General features: G+C 41.8%; 1 protein-coding gene across 4 annotated transcripts in view; it reads right to left on the bottom strand.

Moving 5' to 3' along the window:
- Positions 1–1265: 1265 nt before the first annotated feature.
- HDHD2 (haloacid dehalogenase like hydrolase domain containing 2) overlaps positions 1266–24011 on the bottom strand; it is a 33439-nt gene continuing 10693 nt past the window's right edge. For 3 of the 4 annotated variants that reach the window (XM_080821872.1, XM_080821874.1, XM_080821875.1), the window contains 5 exons: positions 23396–23604; positions 18058–18142; positions 8715–8931; positions 6508–6571; positions 1272–2647 (listed from right to left, as the gene is read on the bottom strand). In XM_080821872.1, coding sequence (XP_080677998.1) covers positions 2544–2647; positions 6508–6571; positions 8715–8931; positions 18058–18142; positions 23396–23604 — 679 coding nt within the window. In that variant the 3' untranslated portion in view covers positions 1272–2543. Of the gene's footprint in view, positions 2648–6507; positions 6572–8714; positions 8932–18057; positions 18143–23395; positions 23605–24011 lie in introns of all 4 variants that reach the window. The other variant, XM_080821873.1, reaches the window with a different exon arrangement.

Here is a 24011-nt window from a genome sequence, read left to right as displayed (position 1 = left end):
ATGGAGGAAAGAAGCCATTTCTCTTGGCCCGGGACCTTATGCTCACATGGTCTTACCTCTTACTGCCACTGTTTGACTCCTGACACATCAGTGACGTCTACTTCTTCACTTTAGCTCTAACCTGTCTCTAAAGCATCAGATCCATTATTTCTGAGTGTCTAATGGGGCCTCCCCTATGGGTAACCAGTCTTTTCCTCCCTCCTCCCAGTTCTACCTTCTAACAGTAAATTCCTGTAGTATTTACAGCTAGTTTGTATTTGTTCAAGAACCATCTGAGTAACCAACTATCTGTGTTGCAGGAGATATAAAAGAATGAGCCACAGTCCTGTGTTGGGGGAGAAGGGACACGTAAGGACCGAGGCCACAGTCCTGTCTCGGGTGAGAAGGGACACGTGGGGACTGAGGCCACAGTCCTGTCTTGGGGGAGAAGGGATGCGTGGGGACCGGGGCCACAGTCCTGTCTCGGGGGAGAAGGGACATGTGGGGACCAAGGCATCATCTAACAAGTGCTCGTTCTACCTGCAGTCAGGCGGACATCACAGAGCAGGCCCTGGAGTGTTAAGAGCATCTTGTGCACTCTCCCTAGCTCCTCCACTAGTGAGGGTCCTCAGGGCAAAATCCTTTCTTTACACACCCGATTATTTCCTAGCGTGGCACTTAGCATGTAGCAACCAGCAAATGCTACTCAGTGGTGCTTGAGCCAAGGCATCACTGAGCCAGGCGGCCAGGTAACTGGTCCTGGGCGAATGGAGAGCAGCCATCAGCACCAGGCAGGACGCTCCAGCCGCACACCCGGCTGACAGCGCCTCTGCGTGCAATGGAGTAGCATCTCCTTTTCTGAATCCTTAGGAAGACCTCCCCCATTGAACTGACGGTGGAGATGAATTCTATCAAGATTTATCAGATTATTCAGTGTGGACAGTGCCACGTCTGCCTCCTCATCGGCGCCAAAGACAGAATGTGCTTCGAAGATGCTGCAGAATGTGGTCCTCAGCATTTGGCCAATTCTACCCTCCGCACTTACTACGCTGGTCACACATTTAACCCTCATGACAAGCCTGCGTGGTGGGTGCTGTCACAGTCTCCATTTTACAGGCATAACTACAGAGCTAGTTAACTGCTGGCGAGGCCCCCAAACCCATGCTCCTGGCCATACCACTCGTGCCTCCGATCGGCGGTGGCTGTCCTACCATGCTATCCTTTGCACTCTAGGCTGTGTTAAGTACTAAGTCAGGGCATCTGCAAAAACAAGAACCGAGTGATCACCAAACCACCAGAAGGAGAGGGGGCTGCCATTTATTTAGCTCTGCTCCCTGCCATCCAAGACCAAGCTGATCTCTAAACAAGCATCAAAGCCCGAAGCTCATTAACATCAGCGTGCGCTTCAATAAGGTGAACACCACGATGATATACAATTACATGCTAATAATTCAATGCCCAAGAGCCCTGTAAAACAATTGCAAAGGCCCAGGATGATCACAGTATGCAAATGCACAAGGAAAATCATTACCTACTTAGGCCCCTTCATTTTGGTGGGTTTAACATGAGAAGAATAATCCAGGCTACAAGACGAGATTTCATTTTACAGCTGTAGTAACCAAGTACATAAAAGCTTGAATCTGTCCCAATAGCTTCTGAAAGATTTTTCCCATAGTGTCAGAGGCAAAAATAATGAAATCTTGCAAATGTACAGTTAATAGGACCCCGGTGGACACTAACTTCAAAAATGCATGGTCTATAAGACATTAAAGGCTTGATTTTAGTTTCTGCACTGTTCCTGTTAATAACAATGTCTAATTAAAACATCTGTAAAATACTGATAGTTTTAATTTTACATAAAATTTCCAAAACAACTGTTACACAGTATAATAGGCATCTGCAATGAATAGGTTATTAATGGAAATATTATTTTAAATTAAAATCAGGTTCTAAATTTAAATTAGTCATCTCTGGCTAATGAAGAGAAAAAGAAGTCACCCGTGCTGGGAATAATACGGTAGATAATCTAGTTTTCAACATCCGTTAAGGCAAATTCACTTGATCATTTGGGCTAAAGGACAATTTATTTTGCCGCTTCTGACTTGTACTCCACTTGGCACTTCTGACGGATTTCACAGTTGAACTCAATATTAAAACTACAGCCGAAATGCACTTTCCAACACATTATTTTATAATTTAAAAAATGCCATTCAATCTCCTTCACACTCGGAACACTCCCCCCTCCCGGCGGACCAGCGAGGAGGCAGCAGAGAACGTGATGCCCCACAGGAGGCTCTCCCTCCCAGCCCTGCCGGCCTGATGAATATTTTAAGAGGAATGGCATAAAATCTCAGCTTTCCCTTTCTCTGGGTCTCTTCTTTTACAAAATAAAACAAAAGGGATACACGAGGCGTTGTGGCTGCCTGTGATTCGATACCTTTCTTTCTAATTACTGCACAACAGAGGCTGCTCTGCGCCTGTCTAGGCTGGCAAGGACATGGGGAGGGATTCGTTCCGGACAACGAACAGCTGCGTCTCCGGCTGCTTCTGACTGACGTAAAGGATCACAGGAGATGCTGCAGAATGTGGTCCACGGCATGAGGGAAGCTCTCGCAAGTTAAGTAAGGAGGCGGATTAATTTTTTCTTCATCTGCTGCTCGGTATTTCCCTGAAATGAAAGGAGAGCTAGTGAACAAAGGCTACTGCTAGAAAGCCACATTCATCACGTCCCGTGAGCACTGGGGCCACCTCCGAAACACCCTGGCGAGTACTGGAGAACCAGGGGCTATCTCCCAAACCATCTCTTAGTGAAGCTTTTGGCTGCAATGAGGCAGTTCAAAGCAATATCACGTCCAGCATCTTCCCCCAGGACTCCGGTCCTTCACAATGGACAGTCGCAGGGGCCAGGACACCTGGCCGCTAAGGTTTCCTTCAGATCTCCACAGCCGGGGAAATCATTTTCTTCCCCACCAGCCCTAAAGATAGGAGTGGAGACTGAATCAATGCTTTTCAGTGGAAGCTAGGACAGGACAGGGCGGAGGCCTTATCAGCTCCCAAGAGAGACTGGAGACAGCACGTGCTGCCACCCAGGAACCCTGGGAGCACCCAGAGGTGGGGAGAGAAAGAGACAAGGCACATAGGCCTGGCTCAGTAGGACGGCGCACCCAGCAGGTGCACTGCCTCAGTCTCCCCGGGCTCTGGAATGTGGGACACATAACCGAAGGCCCCAGCACAGAGAGGAACCCTTCCACAAGTAGTCACTGCCGCTTTACAAATGTTTAAGTCGGATGATGCACGGTCCCTATTTAAACACCCTTAATGGGTCCCAAGGCCCTTCAGAAAGAACCTAAATCCCTACCGCTGCCCTTTGTCATCTGGCCCAGCAACCCTCCAACCTCAGCACGTGCTACCTTCACAAGACTGCAGTCCTAGAGGGGACCTGGCTCTTCGAGGACCTTCATACCTACTGTCCCCTTTGCTGGCAACAGTCTTCTCGCCCCACTCATCACCTCCCGCACGCTTCGGGTCGTATTTCATATTCCCAGTCCAGTTACATCTCCTCCCTGCCTCTCCCCTAGCACCCTGTTCTTTGCCTCCACATTTATAATGTGTTGCGATTTATGTATTTATTTGCTTAATGTCTGTCTCTCACCTAAGACTGTGAGTTCTCTCAGCGTAGGGACCATGTCTGTCACTCTCCCCAATGTATTCATTCCCAGCACCGAACATAATGACTAACACGTGGTAAGCATTCCACAATCTCTTTAAGAATGCAAAGAAGGAAGAGAGGGAGGAAGGAAGGATAGAAGGAGGGAAGGAAGGAGGGAAAATGGGAGGGGGGGAGGAGGAAGGAAGGGCAGAACACTGCTTCAGCTGAGGCCCTGGGGAACAAGGCCAAGTGCCCTATAGCCACGGGGGGCTACCTCTGCACTTCCCCCTTCTCTTTGCTCTCTCTTCCCTTTGCCTTTGATCTCTCCCATTTAACCCTCTGCATTCTCCAGCACTCTCGGCCTGAATCCAGCTCCCCTAACAACAGACCCACCATTTCCTACAGATCCCGCCATTCTCCACTAACCACCTCTTTGCGAGGCTTTGCCCAGCAAACACGAAGTCTGAAAATCCCATTCCACACCTCTGTGCTGTGGCAAAAATACTTCCTGCTTTGTCTTACTAACTGTGAATTCCCTACAGGACCAGAGCCAGCATCAAATGTACAAAGCGAACAAACACCGGCCTCATTCACCTCATCTAGGCACCTGTCCGCGGTCGGGGCCACACAGAAAACTCTGCTGCTAGTTTTTTCTCAACCTCCAATTCCATTAAGTACAAACTCTTGCCACATTTCTACTTGGTCTCAAACAGAAGTCACTGACTAGTGCTCTACCATACCACCTACTTCCCGGATCCAGTGGCCTAAGGGCGCATATGTGAAAGTCAAAGTTTCTTAGCCACGGAGTTAAGGGCTTGCAGAATGCTCTTGCCATCTGGCCGTGCAAGTGGGGGTTTCTACAAAGTCCACACCGACACAGTGGCTTACAGACGTGTGTGGTAGCTCCAGCACCTCAAATGGTGGCTGGCATGCAGCAGGTGCTCACTGATGGGGGCTGCGTGAACGAAGCAGGCCACCAGCACTCATGCCTGCCTCACTCATTGCTGCGGTCTGTGCTCCCCTGGACGGATGAACTCCTGGAAGAGTACACGAAGCCATTTCGAAGACATTAGATCAAGAGGGGCCCCACCTTTTCTAGGTGACTGTTTTACATGCTAAGCAAATACATTCTGGGTAGGACTAGTCACAAATCTTTAATAACATTGTTGGGCAAATGCATACTGAGCTTCTACCAGGCGCCACTCACTGAGAAATAAAATTGCTCAAGACCATCCGCAAGAAGCACTTATTATGGGATAGATCAACACCTTTGTGATCATTTTCAACACTGGGGAGCCTAGTACTTGTTCAGATGCGTGGAGTTCAAATTTACCAACAGAGCCAGCCATTTTGTGTGCTTTTAGAACAGTGGGCTTACTTGGGCTTGTTTCTGACCAGACATGAACAGTACAAATGGGCCTGTTTCCCTGCACTGGACTTGCTGTTTACTGGCTATACGTTTTCAATTTGGTCATGTTATGCTGCTGGCTTCTCTAAGACCAACTAGATGGCTCCATGACAGGCGGACCACAACCAACAGCCAGTCAGGAAAGAAGGCACAACCAATAGAAGCCAGCCAAGGCAGAGGAAGCAGGGCCCACAAGTCACTGGCATAGGGGGGTTTTCATACTTAGTATAAATCCTTAATGATGTGAATTGAGGAGAGAAAATGTTCACAGGGGTAACAGACAAGAGGAGAAATAGTTATCTGGAGATTTCCTCAGTGACCAGGAAATAAAACAGTGAATGGCAGAACTTAAAAATTAGGATACAGGGAGGGACCATGAGTACGATGACTTTTCTGGACTTTTTCTTTCTTGGTACTTCCTCTTTTTTGCTTACATCAAAGGGCAGTCATGTTCGCAGGAGGTTGCTGAGCATTTTGACTGAGAAGTATAAACAAACACCCTATTCGCTCTGTAAAGACGAGTGCCTATCTGCAAGGCTCACAGGACTCCCTCCAGAATCCTGGCACAGCCTGTACTCCGTTCACACAGGGCCCTGCCAAATGCTGCTTCTTCAATGCTAGCTGTAGCTATGCTTGCCAGTTTCTACTTTTAAATTTAAAATAGCTTTTATTCAGCCACATTTTCTTGAATATATGTCAGTTGGGAGTAAATGTACTTTTTCTAAAAAATGTCCATGCTGTGGCTCTTCTGAAACTTTGTTTAAATCTTCCTTCTTAGGAAGAGCCTCTTAAATGGTTCCACTAGCATTCTATGAACCTGGGCACTCTATGAAGTCCACTCACTGCAGACTGATACTGGGTCCTCTGTCGTCATAATACCATATTAGTTGAGTCCTCCCCAGGAAGTTCCTGTCTTAAGTTTACTCTGAAGGGCCACAAAGAGTATACCTACTTTGGGTAAAGGAAATAATTCAGTAAGTAAATAACAGTAAGTAAAAGTTCTTTGTGTGATTTTTAAAAAAATACAAGTGTTAACAGAAAGTATCAGATCACTTAGCCCACAAGTTCCTAAGGAGACCAACTTTATCATCTTTTGCTGGCACCAAAAAAAAAAAACAAAAAAAAAAGATACTTTTATAGAACATCCCCAAATCAGTCGACCTTGGTCCATTCCAATGTGGTGATTTGTGTATCAAGAAAATCATATAAATAGTAATTGTCAACCAACACAGTTATCTCTAGGTAAGTTTTAAAATAATCTCTGAACTCTCTCTGATCTTTCTATTTTTATGCCGCACGGGCCCTCCCACAATGTCTTTCCCTGAGATCCTGAGCCCCTTTTATTTTTGCTTTGAGGCAGAAAGAGAATTAGAGTGCCCAGTGCGTTTGTCATTTCTGCAAAGACTGTTCTTTAAGCAACTGTGTGTTTTACCATCCTATTTGAGAGAAGGCTTATGCAGAAGATACATACCAGTTTTTACTAAGATACCCAGCATGCCGACATTCTGAGCCCCACCGACATCATCCCTGCAATCCTAGAAAAGGATAAAGCAAGCATTTAGTTCAAAAAAATACAAGAGAAAAGGGGTAGATCCAGATGGGACCCGCTGACGAAGCATGCCATTTGGAGAAGGAAGTGTCAAAGGAGTGGAAGGTGTACAACGGAGTAGTAAGTCTAGTGACCGAGCACAGACAGCACACCTACAGTTCGTGTTTTCCACATGTACATCCGTCTCCTCTTAAAACAGATCATGGGAAAAAGCATCCTATTCATCTGGCAGCTCTGAAGGTGAACGATCCAACTGCAGACCGTGAATGGACGACCTTTGGAAGACGGCTCTGCTGTTGCCCATGTAACACACCACCCTTACTCTCCAGCCAGTTGTCCCTCGAAGGTGGAATCAAGCCAAATCAGAATACTGAGATTCTCTGAGATCCACTTCACACTTGGGGATAACAGGTCAGTTAGAGTAGGTAGCTCCTCTTTCCAATTCTTACCCAAGACAGAGATGAATATACTTGGTTGACTGTGATGATAAACACCAGGTAATAAAAATCCGAGGACTCGAAGAAATATCAAGAAAAACAATCCTTGGGGCCCCTGGGTAGCTCGGTTGGTTAAGCATCCAAACTCTTGACTCTGGCCCCGGTGGTGAATCTCAGGGCTGTGAGATCCAGCCCTCCATCGGGCTTCGCAGTGGGCGTGGAGCTTGCTTAAGATTCTCTTTCTCCCTTTCTCTCTCTCTGTACCCTACCACCCACCCCCCCAAAAAAAAGAAAAAAAGAAAATCAATCCTGCCATCTTAGTCTTTATAGGACTTTAAAGACAGGATTCATTCAGACCATGTCTGAAGTCTTTTCCTCAAAAATTGATACCATTCAACAACAGACCTTGGGGATGAGTTTTAGAATATCAAAATTCTCATCCAAGGTCTAACTTAAAACCTTCCATTGCATCTAAACATGCCCTAGTGAAGCAGCAGAGATGGGGGAGAGGGAGAGAAGGAAGAAGGGAGGTGGGAAACAGTGGACGAGGGCAGGGAAGGAAAACCTGTCATCTCTGGGGTAACAAGCAACCCTCCAGGCAGCTGAACGCTGCGATCACGTGTCCTTCCCGCCTCCCACCCTGTCCCCATACTGGTAACTCCCAGGATAAAGAATTCTGACGTCCCCACTTCTTCAAACATGTATTTGCCTGGGAAGGTCAGCTGAAGATTTGCCAAGAGGAAAAGATGTGACCAAAGAGGTGGTTTCTCAAAGCAGAATCAGGTTTAGTGATTATCATGTTCGGGTTCGGGTGAGCGAGGAAGGACGTGGGCGGGAGATGAGGAGCACTGGGCTGCACCATCACAAGTGAGCCAGGCAAGGGATCCACAGTTAGTTCTGGAGGAAGTATGGAGCCTTGCGTTCTGCTTCTGGCTGGGCCACTCATTAGCTGTGGAAATTCAGGCATGGAGCTTCACCTCTCTGGGCTATAGCATCCCAGTCTATCAGATGATGAAGTGTGGAGCAGACAACCTCCATGGTCACTTCCAGCCTAATGCATTGACTTAAAATTGAAATATAATCCTTGCCCCACTCCTTGCCACAAGGTGGTGTGCTTTCTAGCTCTTTTCCCCTTACAGCACATGTAGAAAATTACAATTTCCCAGGACACTGGGGAAAACTGGCAAGGTGTGCCCAGCCAGAGGTCACTGGCCAGAGCTTCCAATCGTCCAGGTCCAGCCCTACCACTCAGAGGGCCGAGGCAATCGATATCTGTAGCTATTTGTGGCACACTGACTGGGAAGTTCTTCCATAAAGCATACACTAGGAAAAAAATCAATAATGGTAGAATTCTGTAGGTATACATTGCTCTCTACATACATAATATTCAAAAAACCTTAAGTCTGTGTAGAGGTTTTCTTCAAAAAGACATATAAAGCATTTGACTGTCTTGCATTTAATGGTCTTTTGATTGTACACACCACACCATGAGCAATGTCAGAGGTAATCAGAATTTCAGTTCTTTACAAGAGTATCGCTAACCAGCTACTGGCAAGTCGGTTTATAGGCACCCACTTACTACCACCTGATACCACAGTTGAGAGTCTTTCTGTGTTTCAAAGCAGTACTGCGAAGCTGGCTCTAGCCTGCAGACGGGTAAGCTCTGGCCATTTCCTGGGCTTCTCTACTTACATCTCCTATCATGACGGCCTCCTCAGGTTCACAGCCAGTGCCACGCAATGCTTCCAAAAAGAACGTCTTCTCTGGTTTTCCCACGACTGCGGCTTTGGTGTCTGTGGCATACTCCAGAGCTGTCACGAATGGTCCAGGCCCCAGGGCGAGGCCGTCTTTCCTCTTGTAATACCTGGCTTTGTGGATTGCTATCAGAGGGGCCCCATCCAGGAGTAAGCTAGGGAGACAGAGAAAATGAAAAGTGGCTAAGAAAGCAAGGCTTTTATACCTGGAAAAGCATGTCAGGCTCACAAAGTGGTTTTATTCACACTCACGGAAACAAATAGTTTCTTATTAACTTTTAATGACTTGCTGTCTTCTAATGAATTCGCGAAGAACTGCTGGGAATTACACTCAGATACGCGAAAGAAAGGTGATAGATTATTAAATTTGGGATTGCTTCAACCTTTTACCTTTAGTGGTTTCAGACACTTTACCCAAATCACCAGGGAAAGAGAATGAAGAGAAGTAAAGCTAAATAAGACACTCGAGGGAAGAAGCTTAACTTAATGAGACAGGTTGTTTCAGCCTTCCCTAATGGCAAGCAGGAGGCTCTGGAGCCTTTTCCAACGCGACACAACTGTTGCTGCACGGATGGTCTCGCTAACGCCGGAAATACCTGCATTCCTCTTTTTCTACTCCAAGATGTGAGTTTCTTCTTCAGTCAGAAATTCAGAAGACCATTTTACAAACACTTTCTCTCGTATCTTTACCTTTTCGTTCCACCTTTGACTGCTGCAGGCTATCTTCCCTGAAGAACACACCGGTGAGGCTTAAGGGAAAGCCCATGCTGTCAAGTCCCTTCCTTTGTCCCGACATAGGACAAATGCCCTGAGACCGATCGGAAGGGCAACCGGAGTTTGAGACCCAAACTCCACAGAGAGCGAACCCCCGTCCCCAAACACCTGCCGCCCATCCCAACAGCGCCGCCCGCAGTCACAGGGCAGAAAACAGCCACGCTCGTACTCTCTCTAATGGAATTCGGGACAGGATAGATTTCTTCAACTGCTTTTAACCAATGTAATAAATGATCTCACTAGCCTGATTTACTTTAAGTCATCTCCTTAGTTAAAATATTTAGTATGTCCATCGAGGAGGAATTCATCACATCTTACCCTTCACAATTATGAGTAATTAAGCGCTCAACTATGAAACTGCTAAATTATTCTTGTCAGTGGGCACAGAAATGCCTTCCTGTGGGAGATGCAGAATTCAGACATTTATGATTAAATATTTTATTAAGTAAAAACCAATACTGGACTATTACAGGACCTTATTGTTAGTTACTACGAATTGCTCACAGCACAGGATAGATCCTTCAAATGTATTCACTAACATTCATACAAATTAACTTCTTAAAGCAGATCCTGAAATCCAACTGTTAGGAAACCTGATAAAGCCAATATGTTGGCCTTAAAGAACCACTGCTGATAACAGTGAGAGAACACTGGGTGATTTATCTACCCCCACTTCTTGTCACCCCACCCCCCAATCCCATTTATTTGCTACTCTACCACGGAACTGGAATTCTTTATGCAACAGACCTCAAAATTGCTTTCCACTTATATAGCTAAACTAAAAACTCATTTGATTTAGCTTTGTTAATATTTTATTATATATTAACTGGGGATAAGACTTATCAGCTTGATTGATGTGTGTACTTTAATTCCCAGGCAGTACTTTAGTGCCTTCCCTGGAAGGGCTGAAACTGCGGGTTCCTCCACATTTCTCTAAATGGGAACAGGTTCTCCACGAGACTGGAGAGGATAGGCATCTTGCAGGGAAGTGGTTCCTGCTTCTACCTTCCTTCTGTGCACAAGATGGGCTTTACCGAATCTTTGAAGAGCCAAGCCATATTCGGGATGGACTGAAAGATAAATGTGTTCTAGGACACAGATTAGAAGATCTTTTATAGTTAAACATTTAAAAAAATATCAAAAATAGACACCCCAATACTTGAAGTATTTTTATACTTCCTAGACAGGGCCACAAAGGGTCAGTTGCTTTTGTTATAACAAAGAATGCATTAGCAGGAAGTCTGACAATTTTCTGTCTGTATCTCACTATAAAACCACTGAGGTTCAAGAAATAAGGGGAGGGAAAAGGCACAAAGAAGGCCTGATTCAAATACCTCTGGCTGCAATTCCCATGTAGGCAAAGTAAAAAACCTGTAACACGCCCTAGCCAGGCAGGACCACAATACAGAAATCTTGGGCAGAGCAGTGAGAGGAAAGCTAAGGGAATAACTCACATTTACAGCTACAAAACACTGCTGAAAGGGACCTCAAGGAACATCAGGTTGAACACGCCCTGTCGTTGGATGAAGAGATCATCCAGAGATGTTGGCCATGATCGACTGCACCACCAAGGAGAACTATAACCCAGAGAACATCTGAAAACCAATCTAGTCCTCTTCCAAATGCACTACACTGTCTTTCTAAATAACTTTTCTAGGAAAACAATCAACTTTTCATCATTTCCACGGAAGACGGAGCATACGGAAATGAAATCACACGGCAGCTTAAATCATTGTCAGACCTTTCCTATATGTCCAACATCAAACTAGGGAGTCCCTTCCTTTCTGCTCCCCCAAAAACCATGCCCCAGTCTCTCCCATCCCAATATATTCACCCAGGTCCTCAGACCAGACACCTAGGAGCCATCCTTGACTTCTCCCTTTCACCCATGCCCCTTCACCCCTACTCATTAACATATCCAGTAGTTTCCAATTCCAAAACAAAAATTAAAATATCTCAAAACTGTCTTCCTCCTCTCCTTCTGCAACGGTCTCCCAACCAACCTTCCTGCTTTCTATTCTTGCTCCATTCTTCCAAGCCACTGTACAGGCAATATGGGAGTTTTAAAAGTACAGATGGGATCACATCCCTCCCCCACTCAGAAGCCCTCAACAACTTTTCACTGCAAATAGTATAAAACCCGAAGTCCTCACTGCAACCTACATCTCCTGTCTTAAGTCACCTTCTCAGTCGATGGTCGTGTGCCAGATACAGCAGTCTCTTCCAACTTCTTAAAAACCATGCCACTCTCTTGTGCTTCAGCCCACACCTCCTGACACAGCTCCCCATGTTTTTCACACAGCTGTCTTCTGCTCATTCATCAGGTCTCAGCTTCAATGCCAGCACAACGAAGAAGCATTTCCAACCTTCACATGCAAAGTGGACTTCTTCCTGGCCTCTGATCTCTTCTCTTATCACCCTTTTCCCTTTGTATCACTTCCCATAGTTCATCATTCTTACTCAACTGTGATTGGTCTTCCTCACCAGAATATAATTTCCACTACGCCCATCAGTTTTACTCATCACTGTTATCTCTGACTTCCAAAGCACAAACAAAAAAACGCTGGCACTTCTCACCAAATGTTTACTGAATGAACAGATGAAGCTCCATCTGTCTCGGTCCTGATACATGACATGAGGAGTGATGCTTACCTTCCTAGGACTAGAGAGGATCTATGCAAACCTTTTCACAGTATCTGTCTGACAATAATGGCAATTATTATTCTTCATAAATACAGAAGTGTGGGGTCCATGCTACTTAAAATAGCTAATAGCAAATCACTTCATATTTGTGGGCGTTGGTTTCTTATCAAACGAAGAGGCTGAAACAGATCAGGGCTTTTTCAATCTCAGCACGGCTGATATTTTGGGCTGGAAAATGCATTGTTGTGGTGCCTGTCCTATATGCACTAGGATGTTTAGCAGCGCCCCGGTCTCTCCCCACTGGATGACAGCAGCAGCCTCTTCCCCAGTTGTGACAACCAAACATGTCTCCAGACATTACCAAATGTCCCCTGGGAAGCAAAAGTGCCCCTGGTTAAGAACCATTAAACTGGATGACTTCCAAAGCCTTGACACTCAATACATCTAAAACCCGTCAACCTGAGAAACACAAACTACCAAAAGCCCAAATTAAAATGTAGTAAATCATGAAACATATCAAAGGAAAACCTCACTAACAACGAACTGTATTGCTACATGCAACAACTTGATTAATCTCAAAAACAGACAAATATGTTACAATTATATGATTTCATTCATATGAAGATCAAGAACTGGCAACGCTGACAGCAATCATAGTGGTGACTGTAAGGAAGGCGTAGTGTTGTCTGGGATAGGGAGCCTCCTAGGGTGCTGTAGATGTTCTGGTCCTTGATCAGAGTGGGGGTTACACAGGTATATCTAAGTGTAAAATTTCACTGAGTCATATACTGACAATTTGTATACCCTGCCATGCATGTTATACATCAAATCAAAAAAATCAGTAATAATATATTTATATGATTTATTCACTGGAAGCTTTTATTTGGAGTAGCAAGAGCTACCTTGACCATAAAAGAATCTCCCCACTGATTAAAAAGTAAGAGTCGTTTAGTGGCCAATAATCAACTCAATTCTGCATTCTGATTTTCAGACTGGCATATTAAGTTGTCTTCCTGCATATACTAATGGAATGCTTTATATAACTCAAGTTCTTAAGTCTTAAACAATTTCTTACTTACAAAGTGTTTTATTTTTATAGTCTGGACTTCAATTTAAAAACTGCATCACAAGTCAGCCCTTTCAAAAGAGAAAAAGCCCAGAGAAATGATTCCTACTTTAAGCCCTGCTGCCACATTGTTCTGGAATTCCTCATGCCCAGGGCGCTGAACACCCAGAAAAAGTTCAGGAGTTCCTGTCCAAATGCACTAATAACCGAGACCATTACTGTTGATTTTCTCTTCCCTTTCTAAGGACCTGAATATACTGAAGTAATCAAAACATTTTATTTTTTAAGGAGATAGGGAAAAGAAAGCAATTCAACACTGAACAGAAACCATCCATGGTGATAAGGATCTCCCCAAAACCAAAACCCCCTAATTTTTGCATACCTCTAAGACTTTGGGAGGACTCCTGTACCTGGCAACAATTATAGAAGAGAAGTCACTAACAAAGTTTCAAAACATTATTATTAAGCACACTTCATCTCTGCATTTAATTGTGAAAGTTTCGGTATCATTTACCTCGTTATAACAATATTTTAAGAAGCTCCTCTAGAAGCTGCAGGTAGCTGCTCTTAGGAAAAAAAAACCACCAAAAACTACAACTTTTCCTAGTTTAAGCAATTCTCTGTAGTTTTCCTCCCAAATCCTTTTGACCCAGCAATATATACTTCTGAAAACAATCTTAAGGAATAAACATAAATACTGTTTAAAGAAATGTGATTTCATTTTTCAAAAACTAACTTCAAAATCCTGAACAGCCAACAGTAGGAAGTGTATTGTACTTTTAAAAGTGGAATATGCTGTGGGACTCGAATGTGTTTTGGAGGACTAGTAACACAGATAAACATGCACAAAAGTGGAGTTAGCCAGTGAACCCAGAGTATACATACATTCTCATTTTTATCTGGTATTTATGGACATGGAAACAAATGAGCTACGTGCTAGCATGTTAACTGGGATTCTCTTTACGTAGCAGAATTACAAGTAATCTTATTTATTCTTTTCCTTTTTGAGCATTTAAACTTATCCACAATGAAGACTTTTTAAAATTACTTTTGCGCTGTTTTTTTTTTTTTTTTAGTCTTGTGACTAAGTTAAGTGATCTGTTATTAAGTGATCTGTTTGCCCAGCAGCCTTTCTCCTAATAGAGATCATCAGGCTTAATTATAATTGGTCCATTACTAAAATGCTCAAGCTTTGGGTTTCTTACTCAGGTCAGCAGATGAAAAGAGACCTTGCCACAAGCAAGTACTACAGCTGTGCAAATGAATGTACTGGAGCTGGGGATATTCGTGGTGATGAATCCAACAGTACTACCAGGGGATAAAGCACAATGATACAGTAGAACATGCACAAAATACTACTACATGGTGTTTAGGGATACCTACCGTATGCAGTAAGTACAAAGAAATATATGACAATGATCAACACAGAATTCATAACCATGATTACTTTTGGGTCTTAGGTGGTAAAATAGGGAACGCACATGCACGGGATATAAAATGTGCTGACAATTTGTATTTCTTAAACTGACTGACAGGCATATGAGTGTTCATTATATTACACTTTGTATCTTCCAGTATTAGATAAAAGGGGAAAAGCCATCCATGGCTCTTAGCATTTCAATGTCTTCTAGAACCCAAACCCAAGTCATTTCTGTTCCCTATAGCTGGTTCTTATCCTTCCCCAAAATCAATTCTTTAAATTCAGGTTTTTCAGTTTCATTCAGACATTTAAGACACATTTGTAGACAGACTGTACTATGTATGTGTGTGTGTGTATGTGCTTGGGGCGTACATACACTTATGTATGGGTTTACATATGGGTTTATGAATGGGTTTACCCATTCAAAACACAGTAAATAAGAGGCAGTGTAATGTGGAAGGTTGATGTGTCTGCCTGAGGGCGATATGCCCCGAAGCTGTTATTCAAGGCAGCGATGCAACGGGGTTTAAAATCCAATGTTTATTCTCATTATCAACCTGAATAGTAATTTAACTAATCGGTGGTTTATTTGAGATGTCTATATTTGCCACACACAATCCTAACAGCTGTAGTCATTGGTTGGAAGGCACAGTCTCTGTGGAGACATCAATATGCAAAGAAGGGCAAGACCTAAAATCCTTCTGTTAATTCTCCACCCAGCTGTTAAGTGCATTTGTGAAATTAGAGTTGACCTATAAGTGCACTGTAATGCTTTAAAATGTAGTGTTTAAAAAAATCGATATGGTTAGGGAAGTGTACTAATTAGACAGCATCCGAGCAATTACAAAGTCAGTATTATGTCAACATACATTTTTATTACCCTGAGTCTAGTATTCATCTAAGACAGAGACCTCCCAACTTCCTATTAAATATGTCCTTCCCAAATTACCAACTAAAATCAATCAATACCCTCTCCTTGAATTCTGTGGTTAAAGAAAGGGATAAAAGGTAGTGGGTTAAGTTCAAAAGTAAGAAATCACAGCAGATTCTCCATTTTACATGAAAACTGATTTTGGCATAGCGGTAAACCTTACTTAAGGAGCAGCCAGATAATCCACCTCCCTCCCCCCAACCCAAGAAGCTAAAGGAGGGTAACTGAAGTAGGTGAAGCAAGAGGAATTTTACTACCATACACCCCAAAGTGTATCTTCAAGCAGTGCACCACAGCAATGGATCTTTAGGAAATACATATAGTAAATGAATACTAAACAACTATGAAAAGTGAGTTTGTTTCTTTTAAAGAAAGGCTTGACTATCACAGTGACGGGTAAGAGAGTCACAAATAAACGTGCATTAAGTAGCCAAGGTTTCTATTAACCAAGGATCTAAAATAAATGTTCATACAAAGAGAAAAGGTAGTTATTCCCAAGTGCTATTTTTGGCCACAAAGATTTCCAAGATCAGCAGCAAATAATGAGCCCAGATGTGTGAACCCTGCAGTGAGTTTTAAACTTTCCTGCAAACATTCTGACTACTGGACATCTACATCAAGAAATGACTTCTACATCAAGTATATGTTAGAATGATTCTTACAGATCTTCATACTAGTAAGAAAACGATGTTTTCATGGCATTCTTTGTAACTAAATACCAAAAATTGACCAAGCCATTACAAAAATTTTTTACACAAGTTCAGTGTATCCTGATGCAATATTTGAACTACTGAACTTGTCATAAACTGAAAGGCAAATACACTGTTTAATGGCTTGACAAGAACTAAAAAAGATGAAAAATGAAAAATCTATGAAAAATGAAAAATCCAAGGGGGAAAAAAATCAGTCTCCCTCTAGAGCATATTTGTGGGTAGATTCTGATCCAATTTATCTGAAGTGTAAGAACCAGGATGCTGTCTTCCTTTTGAAGCAGCCAGTACAAAGTTCATGTAACCAAAATGGACACACAAGTGAAGATTCAGAACATTTTCCATGTTGTATTTCCCCACATTTCTATTGGCAGCCATTGGAACATTTCCAGTTAGACACCCCAAAGGACTAATAGCCCCAACCTAAACTTATCACCTCCTGAACCCCGACAGGGGGTGTCTCTGTCATATGTGCTCAGGTTAGAAATCTGGACATCAGCCTTGATTCACTGGTCTTCCTCACCCCCTAAACCCAACCATCCATCAAGTCATGTTGACACTACCTGAATCTGCTCCTTCATCCCTACTGCTACCATCCCAGTTCAGAATAGCGTTATCACTTACCAAATAATTTCTTTGAAAGTGTGGTCAAATGTGTCAACTTCTCTCCATACCCTAGATTATCACTAGAGGAAGAAATCGCATGTATTGTTTTTGGAGCATTAATCGGGATGATATACCTTCCTTCAGACAATAGCATAGTCAATGGAGAATCAAAGGAATGATAATAAAAGATAAAACTGAAACTATTTCCCGCAGGATGAATGAGGTTAAAATGAGCAGAAAGTTTAAAGCTTGTTTTTCAGAGAACTGTTGCCACCTCATCAGTCATTACATATTTTCAGACCCTACTAACATATCCACTAGCTGTCTCTCCAGAAGCCTGGACTCAAGGTCATTTGACAGGGTTCCAGCCTAGGAAAAGCCACGCCCAGCATTCCTACCCTGAGATAAGGAGGCCAAAACCCCATTCAGTTTACACCAGTTCTCAGAGCATGCCCATAGCACTTCTACTCTTTGTCCCAAGATAACCTTCTGACATCAGGGGTTGAATTTTGCCTCATTCTGGTGTTCAAGCTCCACCCCAAAGTGAACATGGGATGTTACATCTATGTTTGCTCAGTGATCACGCTCCACCTTTTCTCATGAAGAGTCATGTAAGTTTCCCTGCCCTTTTCAGCAGTATGTACGTAATCTCAACCCCTCTGATCATAAAACCCTTGTTCTCTCCCCCTTTGAGGAGGCAGATTGGAGGCTTATCCTCCAGTCTCTTCCTTTGGCTGCCTCTCAAATAAACTCCTTCCTTGCTGCAAACCTGATGTCTCAGGGACTGGCTTTGCTCCCCACCAGGCAGATGGACTTGGGTTCCATTACAAAATTGCTAACTTCAGAGCTGCAATTTTATTATGAATTTCTGCCCCAGGGTATTGATTCTACAAACCAGAAAAACCCCAATGATCATCACATTTTAACATATTGATTATTTCTTAAAAACTAAGCAAGATAGTAATAAATATGATTTAATGTTGATCTTGAAGTGATCTTGAAGGCATCTACCTTCATGTACAATTTGGGTGGCCAGAAAGCGAAATACATCTATAACCTTACATGACAGAGACTCAGGAAGGGAAGAGAGGAGCATATGATCAGATGAAAAATAAATAGCTAGAGACTTACCGGAATGCTTGATTCAGTATTTGATAATGAAAATGTTCTGGTGCCAATCCTATGACCACAGCATTGGGATCACTTGTTTGTATTCCTGGGAACGGAAAAAATACGTAATTATTGAAAAGTGCAGTTAAGTATAATAAAATAGCTTTAGTCAATCAAATACAAATTTTTGCTGTAGCCATAAGCTGGAATTTAAGAGATTATTCTGTCCAAAGTACTTTGGAGGTATAAGCTATACTTTAAAGAGTTTGTTTTCGTTATTTTTAATTTCTTAGTATTTCTGCATATACCTTTTCCACGGTGTCACAATGCTTAGTAATCAGAAGATCCCAATGGAAACTTGTAACTTGATGCTCTCAAACAAGGGACAATTTCTAACTTTTAAAAGCTTTACGGATTACAATCAACAAGAACAGCCTCGAGTTCTCTAGGAGCTATCAGATCAATAGCAACTGATGAGGGACTAAAAGTCCAAGAGGCAAGGGAAATTAGACTTTCTAATTGACACAGCTGAGGTTAACACATTCATGATAAATAAGGAATGCACGGTAGATTCTACAGTTTTCTACTTAATGTCTCATCTACTCTCAGTTCCACAAATATTATTCTATCATTAAAGCATATTTTAAGGCCTTGGTATCTGGTAACAGAACCTTAGATATGACAACCGAACAAGTGTATTCACCATCGCAGTTATTAAAGGTCTGATTAAAGGTTCTGCAGATTATCTATATACCAATTCCTATTTGCCTCTCTCACTGCCTGCCTCAAAGCATCATCACAGAGTCCACCAAAATGGGAAGGGAAGAAATAGAAAGAGCAGATACCCAGATTTCCAATTTCCTCCTCACTAGTAGCCACAAATACTGAGTAGTTCAGAAATGGTAGTACGCCACCAGCAAGCACTGGCTGTCACTGCTTCTAGGCCTTTGCAGTGCAAGATCTACAGAGTATGTGTTTTTTTTTTAAGAGGAAAAAGGGAATTGATAATGGTATTTTTAATTCAAAATTGGTAATACACGGCTTATTTGATTTTTATATTTGTATCTCTTTTCACTTATACATAAAATCACGGGTACTACCAATACTAGTGTAATTAATACTTTGTTTTATCTTGTATCTATAATTTAAAAATAATAACTAACTACATTACTAATAACACTAAGACTACTGAATACAGTTTAAGATTTCTTTGCAGTTCATTTTTTATTAACATATAATGTATTATTGTTTCAGAGGTAGAGGTCTATGATTCATCAGTCTAATATAATACCCCGTGCTCATTATATAATACCCCGTGCTCATACGCTCCTTAACGTCCATCACCCACAATTATCCCATCCCTCTATCCCTCTATCCCCTCCAGCAATCCTCAGTTTGTTTTTCTATGATTAAGAGTCTCTTGTGGTTTGTCTCCCTCTCATCTCATCGTCTTTTATTTTTTCCTCTTTTCCTATGGTCCTGTTTTTTTCTTAAATTCCACATATCAGTTAGATCATATGATAATTGTCTTTCTCTGATCAACTTATTTTGCTTAGCCTAATACCTTCTAGTTCCATCCACATTGTTGCAAATGGCAAAATTTCATTTTTCGATGGCTGAGTAGTATTCCATTGTATATATATACACCACATCTTTATCCGTTCATCGTTGATGGACATGTGGGCTATTTGCGTAGTTTGGCTATTGTGGACATTGCTGCTACAAACATCAGGGTGCACGTGCCCCTACAGATCACTTTTGTGATCTGTATCTTTGGGTCAATACCTAGTACTGCAATTGCTGGGTCACAGGGTAACTCTATTTTCAACTTTTTGAAAATAGTTTTTCACACAGTTTTCCAGAGTGGCTGCACCAACTTGCATTCCCACCAACAGTGCAGGAGGGCTCCCCTTTCTCCGCATCCTTGCCAGCATCTGTCATTTCCTGACTTGTTAATTTTAGCCATTCTGACTGGTGTGAGGTGGTTTTGATTTGTATTTTCCTGATGGTTAGTGATGTTGAACATTTTTTCATGTGTCTGTTGGCCATTTGGATGTCTTCTTTGCAGAAATGTCCGTTCATGTCTTCTGTCCATTTCTTGATTGGATTCTTTGTTCTTTGGGCGTTGAGTTTGGTAAGTTCTTTATAGATTTTGGATACTAGCCCTTTATCTGTCATTTGCAAATATCTTCTCCCATTCTGTCAGTTGTCTTTTGGTTTTGTAAACTGTTTCCTTTGCTGTGCAAAAGCTTTTTATCCTGATGAAGTCCCAATAGTTCATTTTGCTTTTGTTTCCCTTGCCTTTGGAGACATGTCTAGTAAGAAGTTGCTGCAGCTGAGGTCGAAGAGGTTGCTGCCTGTGTTCTCCTCTGGGATTTTGATGGATTCCTGTCTCACATTTAGGTCTTTTATCCATTTTGAGTCTCTTTTTGTGGGTGGTGTAAGGAAACGGTCCAGTTTCATTCTTCTGCATATGTCTGTCCAATTTTCCCAACATCATTTTTTGATGAGACTTTTTTTCATTGGACATTCTTCCCTGCTTTGTCGAAGATTAGTTGACCATAGAGTTGAGGGTCTATTTCAAGGCTCTCTATTCTGTTCCCCTGATCTATGTGTCTGTTTTGCGCCAGTACCATACTGTCTTGATGATCATAGCTCTGTTATAGAGCTTGAAGTCCAGAATTGTGATGCCTTCAACTTTGGCTTTCTTTTTCAACTTTCCTTTGGCTATTCAGGGTCTTTTCTGGTTCCATACAAATTTGAGGATTATTTGTTACAGCTCTGTGAAAAAAGTTGATGTTATTTTGATAGGGATTGCATTAAATGTGTAGATTGCTCTAGGTAACATAGACGTTTTAACAATATTTGTTCTTCCAATCCACGAGCATGGAATGTTTTTCCATGTCTTTGTGTCTTCCTCAATTTCTTCCCTGAGTGAACTATAGTTCTATAGTTCTGAGTATAGATTCTTTGCCTCTTTGGTTAGCTTTATTCCTAGGTATCTTATGGTTTTGGGTGCAACTGTAAATGGGACCGACTCCTTAATTTCTCTTCTTCTGTCTCATTGTTAGTGTATAGAAATGCAACTGATTTCTGTGCATTGATTTTATATCCTGATACTTTGCTGAATTCCTATGTGAGTTCTAGCAATTTTGGGGTGGAGTCTTTTGGGTTTTCAACATACAGTATCATGTCATTTCTTTGCAGTGCTTTTATCCTTAGAATTTACCCCCCCATGGAACAAACCATCAAAATACTATATTTTAGGGGCGCCTGGGTGGCTCAGTGGGTTAAGCCTCTGCCTTCGGCTCAGGTCATGGTCTCCGGGTCCTGGGAGCAAGCCCTGCATCGGGCTCTCTGCTCAGCGGGGAGCTTGCTTCCCCCCCTCCACTCTCTGCCTGCTGCTCATCTCTCTCTGTCAAATAAATAAATAAAATCTTTAAAAAAAATACTGTATTTTAAAGTCATTTGAAGTTAAGTCTTTTCTCTGAGTGAATATGTCACCAACTTGATATAGAACTAAATTTATTTGTTTCAATTTGATTTTGGTTTTCAGGGTCTGGCTTGTTTTTTACTTTTTAACCGCCTTTCAAACATGCAAAACATTTACATGGTTCCAAAGGCAACGCTATAAACAAGGTACTTGCAGAAAAGTCTTGTCTCCTAATCACTTTCTTCCTTCCTCCTGTTTAGATAATCACTTTTCCTAGATTCCCACTTATTCTTCTTTAGCTTCCTTTCACAAATATAAGACAAACACATATCCATTTCTCTCTCATTTTCTTACACAAAAATATGTAAGGTTTCCTACACCCTGCTTTTTCACTTAATATATCCTATGAAGACCACTCCTTATCAGGAGACAGAATTTGCCCTTCCTTATTTTCCAGCTACAAGCCATTCCGTTTTGTGGACATATCATAGGTGAAACAATCAGTCCCTTCCAATGAACATTCATATTGTTTCCAATCTTTTGTTATTTCAAATAAGGCCATAATGAACAATTCTAATCACATGCCATGGTGTATTTTTGTAACTACCTCTTAGGGATGGATTCTTACAAGTGGTAGTTCTGCTTCATACCCAGTTTTGCTAATGCCAAATTCCTTTCCATAGGAGGTGCTCCATTTTATATTCCTGTCAGCATTCAGATTCTTTTAATAAATGTATTTTCTGTTTAATTCAGCCAAAGTTGGCTTCTGTTTCTTACAAATAATAATTCTGCTTGATACACTGTTCTACTTCCTGATAGGACAAGTTTCGAGGTTCTGCCTAACAATATAGTCACGCTGAATTTCCCTAATCATTATTTATAAAACCATCATAAGGTTTTATAATGAGGTACTTATACCCATTTTTCTATATTGTGTCATTTCACTCTGCGTGCCATTTATAAAAAGAAGTAATGTGGCAAAGCTTCATAAAAAAAAGGATATTTTCCCAGGGTCTGTTAATTTTTTTAAAGAAAAAAGTTTTATTTTATTTTGATTAAAAGTATTTTATGGTCATTGTAAAAACTTCACATGATACAGAATATCTATTTTTTTCACAATATTATTAAGATTTATTCATCAGCCTCAAAAGCCAAACCCATCATAAACAGAAACTCCTCATAATCAATCATTTATAAATGGGATCAGATTAATTCCATTAAAACTGAAATAAAATGTAAGATTCCAACATATTTCATTTAATCAAATTAATACAGTGGCTCCTGGATTGAGGATTATAATACATAAAGTGATTCTGACCTGTGTTTTTTCAAACTGTGGGCCATGATCCATTAGCAGATTGTGAAGCTAATTTGGAGGGCTCTAAGCAGCATCAAATTCAAACAAACAATAAAGTAAACCAAACAGAAAATAGAGTACATCTCATATAGTACGAGTAAGTATTGTTTAACACACATAAACACAAATACATATCTACTGGGTTACTATATTATGTGTGTATATTGTGGCATGTAGTCAAAAGAAGTCTGAGATGGGCGCCTGGGTGGCTGAGTCGTTAACTGTCTGCCTTTAGCTCAGGTCATGATCCCAGGGTCCTGGGATCAAGCCCTGCATTAGGCCCCTTGCTCAGCAAGAATCCTGCTTCTCTCTCTCCCACTCCCCCTGCTTTGTTCCCTCTCTTGCTCTGTCTCTTTCTGTCAAATAAATAAATAAAATCTTAAAAACAACAACAAAGAAACCAGATTTGAGAAACATGAACTTATTAAAACTATCTGTTGACCATTTCAATAATAAGAGGAAATCTGACAAAACGTCCAGTTTTAAGAATGTTTTAACATCCAGTTTTAAGAATGACTTAGAAGCAAACGTGAAGAACCAATTTCTGTATATTTCCAAATGTCCCCTACCTTTGAAATCAGGGAGCGCCCGATCATCCACTAGCAGCATAGGTCGAACCTGTTTCTGCTCTACTAAATTTCTGGCTGCAGTCAGCGAAGTGAATATTTCATCTTCAGAGATATCAAACTCCAATTTTTTCAACCTATCCAGTAGGTCTTGCTTGCTCTCTTTGGTTGTATTGGTCACAAACCTAACCATTACAGAAGCTCCACGCAACCTGGGAAAGTCAAATTCATATGTCAACAAGCAGCTTTTACACTCTAGTCCCATAAAACCGGATTTACGAGAACTTGCCAGAGGTCAGAAAATGAAGAGTAAGTCACCAAGCCAATGTTTTTATGGCCAATAAGCTTGTTTTTGTAACCTATCCAGATTTTTACAAACCATCCGCACCCTGTGGACTGCTTCATCTTCGAAGGCTGCACCATCTAACTGTAAAAGCTATGTATGTCTACCTCTCTGAGGGCCTTCTGAAACTGAGTTTTACCTCAGGATTTTAGTAAAGAAATGAAAAAACAAAACAAAACAAAACAAAGTTTAGTAACCACTGTACTCACAGATTATGAGAGAGAAAGTTATTTTAGAGATTATCTACTAGTGCAGCCTTCTAAAGACGGGATAACA

The sequence above is a fragment of the Martes martes genome (assembly GCF_963455335.1).
Source record: "Martes martes genome assembly, chromosome: 13".
NCBI lineage: Eukaryota > Metazoa > Chordata > Mammalia > Carnivora > Mustelidae > Martes > Martes martes.
The sequence above is the reverse complement of the archived record's forward strand: the minus strand, read 5'-3'. Positions and strand labels throughout refer to the sequence as shown.